We start from the raw sequence: 12,287 nt of genomic DNA on the forward strand, positions 1-12,287 counted from the left end.
AAAGAAATCAGCAAAAAGTTAAAGTTCTGAACTCACAAGAGAAGTTGAGAAAAGCGTTTGGAAAGTTCTTTAGAAATTGAATCAATTTACTTCTCATGAATCCCCTTAGAAACTTGTAAGCTTGTGCTCCCTAGTGTTGGTATATGAATCACTACAAATCTATAGGAATGTATTTCGAGGTATTATGTTTATACCCATATTTCTACTATTTTTGTCGTACAATACCAAAATCATCAATCATATCTTTAATCATTTTTTAGCCTTGAATAAGTATGTAAAAAATCGGTTCTACCTCAGGTTTGATAGAATAAAAATGTTGTTGGCTCTGAATGGATGTTTTATTGCACTCTCCGAAAAATCGCAAGCATTACATTTTAGGACACAAATGAAAGAAACGACCGATCGTTTAGTATTTCTTCATCGTTCCTTTTAATAGTTATTACTTTGTACATTTTGAAGAACGATAAAAGAAAACCTGAGAATATCATGTTTTTCGTGTTAATGTTGGTCACCATTTGAAGTATTGAATGAATTAAATTCACGGATTTATGAACAGTTACCAAATCTCAATTCAATAGTAATTGTCCCCAATAATGCTACGTCATTATTACGAGCGTGGAACTCGGTGCGCTAAGGGTTTTTTTGTTGAGCGTTCAAAACAATGTCGATAGGTTATTCCTGCTATACGCGTGATTTTCCAAATCTGATAAATGTGGAATCTAGCTTACCAAATGTTTAACCTAATGCAATCAATAACTCGATTTTTTTTTAATATTGCAACTTGGTCCCCTGTTACTTCACACCGACCATATAACTCGTAAATTGAACCATTTTTCAATATGGTCAATTCAACTCTCCTAGCTCCTAAAAGAGTTTTTTTTTAGTAAATTACTTGAAAAACCACTAATGAATTCACCTTCCCACTGATTCAAATTCAACCAATTATTTAATTTACTTTTCTATATAGTTTCCACTTCTATAATTCAAATACTTTTTGTCTCCTACTTCATTCGACTATTCGACCATTCATTCTTCATCTATCTCTATCTATGTGCTATAAATAGTTTCCTATTGATTCACGCGCAGCATCCAGGCCCATACTAACTCCGACAACTCCAACAAGGGGATTCAGTCCATGGTGGGCTAATAATAAATTTTTTTTTTGATACTTTCAAAATTTTCATTTTCATTCAAAAAAAAAGTATCAAAAAAATTATCCCGATTTAGTTTTGATTTAACCGCGAACTTTTTGACGTAGAACCACGTCTTTCAGGAAGATTGTCAAATAAGAAAACAGGTCACGTTTTTATGAAATGAAGCTAACGTTAATAACTGTTTTCACTGGGAACGAATTCTCATGATTTGCATACCAATCGAATCGGTAATTCTCTAAGATTTGTTTGATATGCTATACATTACAATCCGCTAATCTCTAAACGGTTTAAATTTATAAAAACTGGAAGAACTTTCTTTTTTCCCACACATTTGTTCTGTTTTCTGTGCTAACCCTACCCATATTTCGAATGCTTATAACTCAAACATTTCTTAACAGATCGGAAAGATGTTTGCATCAATTGATAGGAAATATTTCTACGCGTCTATCAAAATCAATAAAATATTAGTTTTCATGAAATGAACAATTGCATAACTGTAAAATGCCAAGCGTTATCTGAACGCCCTAGCTGCCAAGTTTTGATTGGCCCGATTTACGGTTTCCCCAACACAGACTTCAAAATCGATATACCTGCGGAAACCCGCTTTTCAAATATACATACATGTTGGGGGTATTTTTGTTCCCACCGAACTGTGTTTTTCTGTGTTTGAGACTTCAAAATCAATGTGCCTGAGGGAATCCGCTTCGTCAAAACATGCAAATCGGGGGTAATTTTTTATGTTGAGCTGTAATTTTTTTTTTGTACTCGCTTTGTACTGAGAAGTCTGGGTAAATAGTCATTTCAAATACTAGAGGTGAATGAACTTTTGCGGTTCGTGAACTACGTAAACATGAGATGTGCAATAATTTCAGAAGGAAATGTAAAATACACTGATCGTTTGACATTTTTTTCCGTTCAAATATTTTGGTAGTCATAGGCATCATCTCAAACGTAAAAGGACGTTCATCAAATTTAGTCGTAACGAAGAACATAAACTATTACAAAAAATTCGATGCATTCTAAAATAATATTCGAAGAGGTAAACAAGTGGATTGCATAATATAATTGAGTAGTTCCACGACGAAAATATGCGGTCGTGTCCTAGATACAACCCCTTAAAATTTTTCATTTTCTTTTTCCACCATCTCTTCATCTCTGCCGTATCCCCTGTCAATTTTGTCAAGTAACAATTATGATTTTTACGCTCTTGACAGCCGGATGCGTAGATGCTGTCTGAAAATCAGTACCTTGCTGCTAGTATCGGGCAACGGCATATCGCAGAACGAATTCCAATAAATATTTTGAAACTTTAGGACAATACTTAAAGCGCTACATAGAGGTTTTGAAAAATTCGGAAAATTAACAAAAACGGCTATATTTAGATCATTCTCGCGTAACTTTCGAAAAGGTCCTATTAACAAATGTAAAAAATCGAGTTAATGAATGCACATTATTTGTTTTCAATAATCGACTGTATTACAAAAACATTCGTTCAAGGGGGGACCCCTGTCTGGAAGGTCGGAAAATAATGAATTTTCGTGGATTTTTTTCGGATGTTACGAATAAAGTGAGGTGTTCGTGTATTTTGGTTATTGTTTAAGGTACCATTATTTGAGTGCATGAATAATGATTATGACGCTGTTGACAGCTGGATTCGTAGATGCTGTCTGAAAATCGGTACCTTGATGGTGGTATCTGTTCTGAAGCAACGGGATGTCGCAGAACAAATTCCAATGAATATTTTGAATCTTTAAGACAATACCTAAAGCGTTACATATGGGTTTTTTGAAAATTAGAAAAATTGCCAAAACTGCGGCCTTTTTTTAAATTAGATATTTTTCATGAAAAATCTCTAAATAGCAATTTTTAAAAAATAAAAAAAAATGGGATATCAAAAAACGGCTATGCAACACCTTAGATAATTCATTTTATGTAGATAAAAAAATTCAGCCAAATTGGTCGAGTTTTTTGAAAATTAGAAAAATTGCCAAAACTGCGGCCTTTTTTTAAATTAGATATTTTTCATGAAAAATCTCTAAATAGCAATTTTTAAAAAATCAAAAAAATGGGATATCAAAAAACGGCTATGCAACACCTTAGATAATTCATTTTATGTAGATAAAAAATTTCAGCCAAATTGGTCGAGTTTTTTTAAAATTAGAAAAATTGCCAAAACTACGGCCTTTTTTTAAATTAGATATTTTTCATGAAAAATCTCTAAACAGCAATTTTTAAAAAATCAAAAGAATGGGATATCAAAAAACGGCTATGCAACGCTTTAGAATAAATTAATTTATGTAGATAAAAAATTTCAGCCAAATTGGTCGAGTAGGTGGTCCTGAGATATCCATACCACCAGTTGATACAACATGGTTTCGAGAAGAATGCGTTTTAAAATTCGTACAGCAATACTATATCCCTTGAGTTGACTTCATACTTTTGGCTGTAACTTTCCAAACGATATCGAAAAATCCTTTTAGGACAACATTTCTGACAGCATAAGCTTACCAAAAATGCAAAAAAGAAATATAGGAGGTTGAGTCCAAGACACAATGGTTTACGTTGAACTACGCTGTAGTTTAATTCAAGTCGCTTGTTTATAACTGCGAATATTATTTTATAATGCTACGAAATTTTAGAAATAACTGTTCTACCAGTTTGGACGCCCTGAAATATATTTTATCTTGTAGAATCATTCGACGATAATTGTTTGATGATTCATTCTTGTCCTCGCAGAACAATACATACTCGAGATAAGCGCAGTTATCATCCTTAGTGGAGAAAGTTTTGCTAGTGGCAGGCGAAACCAAATCACATACAAAATTCCAGAACAACATTTACTTTCTTGGTTACTAAATAAATACAGGGCTCGCGCTTAGGGGGCCCTGTTTTATGCTGCTCACGTATTGTCTAATATTTGGAGTCATATGTGTTAATATTTGATTAAGTTGGATAGTTTCCTTTGGCAGGCTATGTTTGGATACCCATCCGAAAGCTTCTTGGCGATTTGCAATTAAAATCACTGCTGGAGAATCGCGCGGAGCACTTCATTTTTAATTTTAGGTTATGATTTCTATGCTCATGATTTTCTATGCTGGCTACAAATGCGGCCATCTTAACAATCCCTAGGTCTAGATCAGCTTAGCTGTCATCCTTTGTGGAGAGAGTTTTGCTACCGTCATGCAAAACTAAATCACAGACAAAATTCCAGAACATTTATTTTCTTGGTGAGCTGAAGATAGCCTAGCTTAATGATTCCCCACACAATTGGGTAGCTCAGAAGCCTAATGCAATGGCGTCAGTTTGATGCAATTATTGCAATGCTAGAGACATCAGCAAGTCAGTAATTTGGTCGCGTCCACAGCTCAATCCGAAACAAAGACATGTGAGACTTTGAACTTCTTCAGTTCATTCGTCTTTAACCTTCGAAAATGCCCTTGGAAAACTTTACTTTTTCCTCGTAGTATTCCTCCAATCCTCACCGTCCATCTCGCCCAGCAACGATGTTGTTCAGTCGGTGTCCTCACGAAGAATGAAAGTTTGCCTCAGCGAGATCTGTCATCTGTGGCAGAAAATATGCCATTTCCTGTGCATGAAAGTCAAATACGCAAATAATGAGCTATTTTGAAAGCTTAAAAATGGTTGGTATGGATGCGAGCAGACATCTCTTTCTGTTTTCTATTCTCTTTTCATTTGGGATTGTGCAAAAAAAAAGTCCATACAACGTCAATGGGGATCGAACCAAGGCCGACTGGATTGCGAAGTTACTTTACACGACCACGCTATCCATATAGCTGCCAGCGCTATTATAAAGAAGCGTGATAATATTACACCTCATCATAATAAGAACTTAGAAGGTGTTTTCTAAGCCGATAAAGAAGAACATGAACGATAATATATCTTTCTCTGTCTGGGCCGTGTATTTGGCAAACTATACGAAAAGCTTTCATTTAAATGTGTCTCCTGTTTCGCTCCCTCATATTGGCTCTAGCATATATTTTATACAAATGATATACATGTATTGGGGAGTAGAACATTTTATGTTATCTTTCAGCTCATTTAATGGAGATGCCAGAAATTGTGCTAAAAATTAACTTTGGGTGTACTTTAGGCAAATATTCTCCTTCGTTCTTCTTCTTTTCCTTTGTTCACGGAGACTTCAAGTCTTACGAATTTCCCTTTCTTGCTCGTCCATGAGTTGCTCGTTATTAACAGCTCTGTTCGGGAAAGCACACACATGGACAGAACAAATGTATGGGAAAATGGAAACGCTTATAGTTTTCATGAATTTTAACTATTTACACACCATGTGATTGTAATGTATAGCATATCAAACAAATCTTAGGGAATTTCCGATTCGTTTGGTATTTAAATCGCCAAAATCCATTCGCGACAAAAATAGTTATTAACGTTAACTTTATTTCATAAAAACGTAACCTGTATTCTGATTTGGCACCCTTAATGAAAGACGTAGTTCTACGTCAAACAGAATTTCATAACAATAGCAATGGAAACAACACAAAAATGTACATCGATGAATTCGAGTTTTGACGTAGGACTACGTCTTACATTAAGGGTGCCAAATAAGAAAACAGGTCACGTTTTTATAAAATAAAGTTAACGTTAATAACTATTTTGGCTGATATGATATGCTTAATATGCTATTCATTGCAATCCCATAGGTTGTTTATAGTTTCAATTGATGAAAATTGAAAGCATTCCCATTTCCCCAAACATTTGTTCTGTCCATTTGTATGCTTTCCCGAACAGAGCTGTCAATAACGGGCAACTTAAGCAGCCGCTAGAATAGAAACAACGAAGGGGAATAGCGAAAAGAAAATATTTGCAAAGTAAACTCCACCCTTGCATAGTAAGTAAGCTGTCGCTAGCGTAGAAGAGTTATCACACGACATATGAAACTCCAGTTTTGGAATAATCCTACGTTAAACTTTTGCTCGTGTCCTTAGGCGCAGACCCTTATACTTTTTTTACTGAAATTTTTACGAATGATGTTCATTGAAAAATTTGAATGATATTTTTCTCGAAAAACTTATCGTCGTGGGTGTCACTAGATCGAGAGCTTAGATAAATAGCGTAAAAATCTATTACACGGTCATTCTAACATACACTGTTGAGGAGAAACATTCTTAAAGTTAAAAATAAATTGGGGCACTATCCACAGTTACACCTATATTGAAATCAAATAAAACTGTGAAAATAAACGTTTCAATCGGTCAAATCCTAGATGTCGATTATCGTTGATGCCTGTTTTAGTTTGATATATAGTGATGTGATAGATATTTCCGATCTGACCGGGGATTCTTTATTCAACGGAAGTACGTTCGGCCTACACAGGTACAAGCACATTTTTTGAATTTTAATTCGGGTGACGGCTACAATGAGACGGCGAATTCTCTCCAAAACCAGTACTGCCATATAAGAAAAATGAGAAGAAGAAAAACATGGTACAGTTTGTTATAATATTGAACGATTTGAAAAATCATCAATTGCTAACCAAAAAATAATATTCACTCAAACAAAACTATTGTTTCAAGTTTGTCACACGAATCCATCGGTCACTGAACACCAGTGGCTATGATTTAATTACACCATATTTGATGGCCAACCGATGCCTCGTCCAGATTCGATGTCTTCCTCCGGGCAAAACAATTTCCTGGAATTCATTATTAATCCAATATTTGAAATGCTATGTAAACTGATTATTCCTCGTTTCATTATATTCCTCATCATTATAACAACCCTACCTGTACCTCGGTGCTCGGCGAAGTCCTGGCAGTTTGTTGGCAAACGTAAGAAGACACGGTCTGTGGTTACTTCCTAACCATCCCTTCTTCCCTCCCACAATTGCCACATTTTCTTTTCAAACATAACCCGAGCGAAGTGGAAGCGAAAACTTTATCCACACAAAGATGATAGAACCAAACAGTACCCTCTTGCATCAATTTTCTACCCGTTTCAACGAAATCAAATTTCAAAGTTTATTGTCCTTATTGTGAGGATAAAAGTTTCGTCTGGCTTTATAAACCTACTGAGCGCACGAACCCTGATACCAGACCGCCACCAAGCCGGGAAAGGGGATCCTAGCTAAGGTCGGGAGCTTGCACTTGTTCTTGGCAGCGGAGGGACGGAAAGGGCAAAATTTTCCTCGATGAACATAATCATAAACAATATAAACTCGTATATATCGGAATGTAATTTACGATGCCCTCCGAAAATCAACTGCTGCCCTCGCTCCAAACCATCGCCGCGCGGGAGTGCGAGACGATGTAAGCGAGCCAAAAGCGTGACCTTGATGTTTATGATCCTCGTGGAACAGTCGCATGACTTGCGATGCGCGAAATAGGGTTAGAGCGTGGTTGTGGGATGGTTAAATGTACGTTCGAATGGCGTTATTGAGAAGGGGACAATATATGATTACTTGATTCAGTCGTACAATCCCGTTTCGGTACATTTAATGCGAATTTACATTTTGATATTTTGGGAATGACAAAATTTGGGCGCTTGCCAAGCGCGAATGACGCTGAATCACGAATCTCACTAAAATGTTCTCATTTTACAGTTTTGGGCCGCATACGTGCCATGCGAGGCGCAACACAGAGATGCCGTGCAGATTACGCTTGAGCAAATTGACGTAATTAAAAGACTGACGGAACGCTACTCGCCACATCTGACAGCATGCACATCGGTTTACGGTATAGTAATTATGTTACATGTAACTGTCCGAAAAATTGTCCCCCCCACTAGCAGCCACCACGAATCACGTAGAAACGATCCGTGGTAACCGTACATATTGGGTCCTCGGCCACGATTGCTGGTCCCCGGCCGCGGCGTAATATGAATGGAATCACTAATTTCGCTTCGTGCAGTCTAATTATCCACCACTGAATAGAAATAGGTGTTTCCAACTGAGCCATCAGTTGGTCAGTTTTCAGTCACAGCCACACTATGCATGCACCTTTCACATCCATACTCTCGTTTCCATAAGAACGATTGCCATGAGCAGCAATATCTGAGTGTAGCACCATTTTACCCGTAAATCTGTTATCCTTCCCAAACGCTCTAATTATCTCTTTTCCATACTTTACATTGCCATTCTGCTGCTGCTGCTGATGCTGCTTTCGTCCAATCTCAGATATTATGGAAGCGCACAAAAACCATCAAATGTGTTCACTAATTGGAGTCGAAGGGGGACACTCGCTCGGCGGATCGCTGGGTGTGCTGCGGATTTACTATGCACTCGGCGTGCGCTATATGACCCTCACGTCGACCTGTCACACACCGTGGGCGGACTCGAGCAACGCGGATGCACCCAAGTACGACGTGAAACATGGCGGACTGACAGCGTACGGGAAGGTGAGTGCCGGATTACGTTATCATTCCGATTCTGGGTATTGACAGAATGGGGGGGGGGGGCCGTCGGAAGAGATGTACTTCTTGCCGGAGGACATAATGGAATGGTTTCGGGCGTGAATGGGATGAATATGAGATAATTCCTTCTTTCAAACGGAGAAATACCCTCTCGTTCTAAAATGATAATGAGGATTATTATTAGTACCAAGCAGTTTAACTTGTAAAGGCAACTTATCAACAATCAAAGTTTTAGTAATATCTTTTTATGCATCCAAGTTTTCAATAGTTTACAAACTTTGGAAACAATTTTAAGTTATATTGCTTTATGATAAATTGGTTAATCTAAATCACCGTAATTTGAATCAAAGAATTCCCAGGAGGTACAAAGAACCAATAGAGTAAATCCAAATGAAATCGTCCAAACAATGCAGATTTTAAAAACATGTATTTTTGATTCGAAAGTTTTCCACAGTAATTGGGAATTTTTGAACTCAAGCGTAACTTTTGAAAAATGCGTATCGATTTTGGTAAGAGAAATCTTTGATAATTTATATCTCAAAAACTATGAGTCATACCGAAATAGTTTCTTAGAAAGAATTATAGAGTATTGATGTTTAAACGTGAAAAAAATTACACTGAGAAAAAAATTAAACTGAGAAAAAAATTAGTACTCTTTTTTTATTTACTAACAACAACTTTAATTTGCAATATCTAAAATATGAATTTTTCGGCACATAAAATAGAAGTCACGTAGAAAATTCAAAATAATCAGTCCAAGATGGTAAAACTATTTTTGACAAACTTCGTGGAACATAGAATTTTTATGAATTTTCGAAACTTCGAATTTTTGTATGTTAACAATCATTTTTAGCCACAAATTTTGAATCCTGATGTGATTTTAAACAAAAAAGCTCATTATCAATCTCCTACTAAATGCAGCCATTCTAGGGATATTTTAAAAAAATATTTCTAATTTATTGTCTTTTTATAGTAAATAAGCTCTTTTAATATGTTTGTCGTGTCATACTGTGTTATACCATGTTTATGAAATTTTATCAATCTGCTTATAATATCCAACAACTTTTCCAAATACATCATTATGGTAAAAATATATGTTTAGGAGTTACGATGAAACACATTTGAAGACATGTGGGTTAATACAAAACGTAGCGATATTCAAAAAGTCACAGGAGGGTTGTGTTCGAGACACGACCGCATAGTTGACGTAGGATTCCGTTAGACTATATGTTGATTGTGGATATGTTTGAAGAATTACATCCTTAAAATCATTGATAATGATTTGGTGGCCCTGAAAAGAGCAATTTCGTTTGGATTTTGGGTATTGTTTGTTCACTCCACCAGTATTTACCGAGTGCTAATGACAGAAGTATGATAAACAGTCGTTGGGTGGTACGTATCAGATAGAAGAAGCCGAAGTGGAATGAGATATGATGAAAACCGCCATCTGTGACTCTATACGAGATACCTCCTGTGTTATGTATAGATGAAATAAAGAAAAAAAAACTAACCAATGTCATATAATTACCAATACCGAACACAATTATCAGTTTTTCTCATCAGCAAAAACATGTTACTTGAATATAGAGAAAACATATTTGAAATAGAAAAGGTAATTTTGTTTTATAATTTTTATTTTCTGAGTGTTTATTCAACCCAATGCGAATTTTAATTGGACTAACAACACCTAATACTATATGTAGAGCATATAGGAAATCACTTTTTCGAATATTTCTTCACTTTTCCTTTTTTTTCTCATCGCATGAACTTTCTTTAGGTAAAAATGAACACAACACAACTTAAATCGAACGACCCGTTCTCGAGCAGGAACACACATTGGTTTTGATTTATGAAAATTGAAATAAATCGTTTCATATATCAAGTCATTTTTAACACAACTGCTACCATATACAATTTTACAAAACACTTGTGCTAAATTTTTCACAATACACCATCGGTCATTGATATGAAACTTCACGAAGCAACCAACACTAAAGTTCCAAATTTAAATTTTATTTGCTAGAATTAATCGTATCACTCGGGGGAATTTTTATATAGCAAGTAAGGTGCAATGTAAAAATGCCCCCGACTTGCATATATTGCAATACTGATTTCCCTCAGGCACCTTAGTTTTGATGTCTCTGTTAGAGAACACATTGCGGTAGGAACAAAAGTTCCCCCTACTTTCATGTATTTGCAATGCCGATTTCCCCCAGGCAGCTTGGTTTTGATGTCTCTATTAGGGAACCGCCGCATGTGCCGTCTATTTCGATCAATTAGAAGTGGAAATTTCCGTTAGGATAGGGGTTGAGATTTTTCAGTTGTTCGATAGTTAGTTTCATGACATATATTATTTTATTCAATACAAAAAATTGTTATGGAGTTCCAAAATCGATTGACGCAAAATAATCATCAATCCATCATGAAATGACTGAGCAATAAGCGCTTGAAATTGGACAATTTCCACGATGTGCTCGATTTTCGATATTCAATTTATACCCCAATATGTTCCCTAAAGATGTAATCCTACGTCAAAATCCTTTTTTCATCTCAATACAAACGTTTAACATATTATGCCTGTTACACAATGAAAACCTAAGCTGTTTTTAAAGTAGAATTGAAATCCCAACAACACAAATACACCTCGTTGGTTAAACCGGGCGTTATTGGTACAAAAATAAATAACTTGTTTACGCTAGGCTTAGATTGTACCTGAAGTCAGATATCTTTAAGGTACCTCTGTATATGTAAAAACATTTACTCAAATTCAAACATCGCAATCTTCCTTATAGAGTGAATAACAGTATTCCAAAATGCACAATGATCAGGGTTACCACATTTAATTCTGTAAAATTTTCTGAAAAAATCTGTACATCTGTATTTTTAGCCAAAAAATCAGTAAATAAAATCTGTATAGGAAAGTAGAGGAAAAAAATGAAAGTAAAGATTTATTTTCACTTTGAACTTATTTTTCTTATTTATGGGTTATGAAAGTCGTGTCAATATGACAAACAAAAATCATAGAAAAGTTTTTCGCCTCTGAATTGCATGATGTTTTTACCTGGTTTTCTTGAACTTTGCCTTCGAATTTTTCTTCAACTTCATCTTTGACTTCTGACTTTGACTTTGTTCTTCGCTCTAAAAACAGAGTCCATAATTGTGGGAGCCAACCGATTTCCGGATTTTGTTTTGATGGACCTGTAACGCAAAAATATTCGCTCAACACATACTAATGAATGTTATCAAAAATTACTTTTTGTAAGTGTAAGTGTAAGGCTCAATCGCATAAGCTTTGCGGAGCCGCAAAACATGTCTTACAAACGACCTTAGCAATGGATACAAAAATTTCCCATCACGCCTTTTGACATCCAACAGCTGGGACCAAGTTATATCCGAGTCACTCATTTTTTGCCCCATAATATTCGACTTGAGTAGCCTGAATTTGTAATCCAAGCCTTGTATATTACCTGTTTCAACGAATTGAGGAAATTGGAATTGTTGAAGATCAACTTCCTAGCTGCCTCCAATCCTTTTTCAGCTTCTACTGCATCGATACCAACGCAAACATCCTCAAGCTTCTTCAGAAAGTCTTCAAAATTTTTCACATCAAAGTTAGCATCACGTAGCTCTCCAAACATAAGTTACCCAACCTGTTCAACAATAACACTCTTCTGTCATTAGCTAGAGTTGTTTTCGTTTACGATCTCATCCAAGCCAACATCGACTGTTCTGGATTGTTAAGTT

The 12,287-nt window shown here is 35.8% G+C and overlaps 1 protein-coding gene across 1 annotated transcript in view; it reads left to right on the forward strand.

The window, feature by feature from the left end:
* Nucleotides 1–12,287, forward strand: part of LOC129780377 (uncharacterized) — a 270,544-nt gene that overhangs the window by 179,627 nt on the left and 78,630 nt on the right. Inside the window, exons 8-9 of the mRNA XM_055788571.1 lie at nt 7,735–7,867; nt 8,308–8,528. Coding sequence (XP_055644546.1) covers nt 7,735–7,867; nt 8,308–8,528 — 354 coding nt within the window. The remainder of the gene's footprint in view (nt 1–7,734; nt 7,868–8,307; nt 8,529–12,287) is intronic.

The sequence above is a fragment of the Toxorhynchites rutilus genome, chromosome 3 (assembly GCF_029784135.1).
Source record: "Toxorhynchites rutilus septentrionalis strain SRP chromosome 3, ASM2978413v1, whole genome shotgun sequence".
Lineage (NCBI taxonomy): Eukaryota > Metazoa > Arthropoda > Insecta > Diptera > Culicidae > Toxorhynchites > Toxorhynchites rutilus.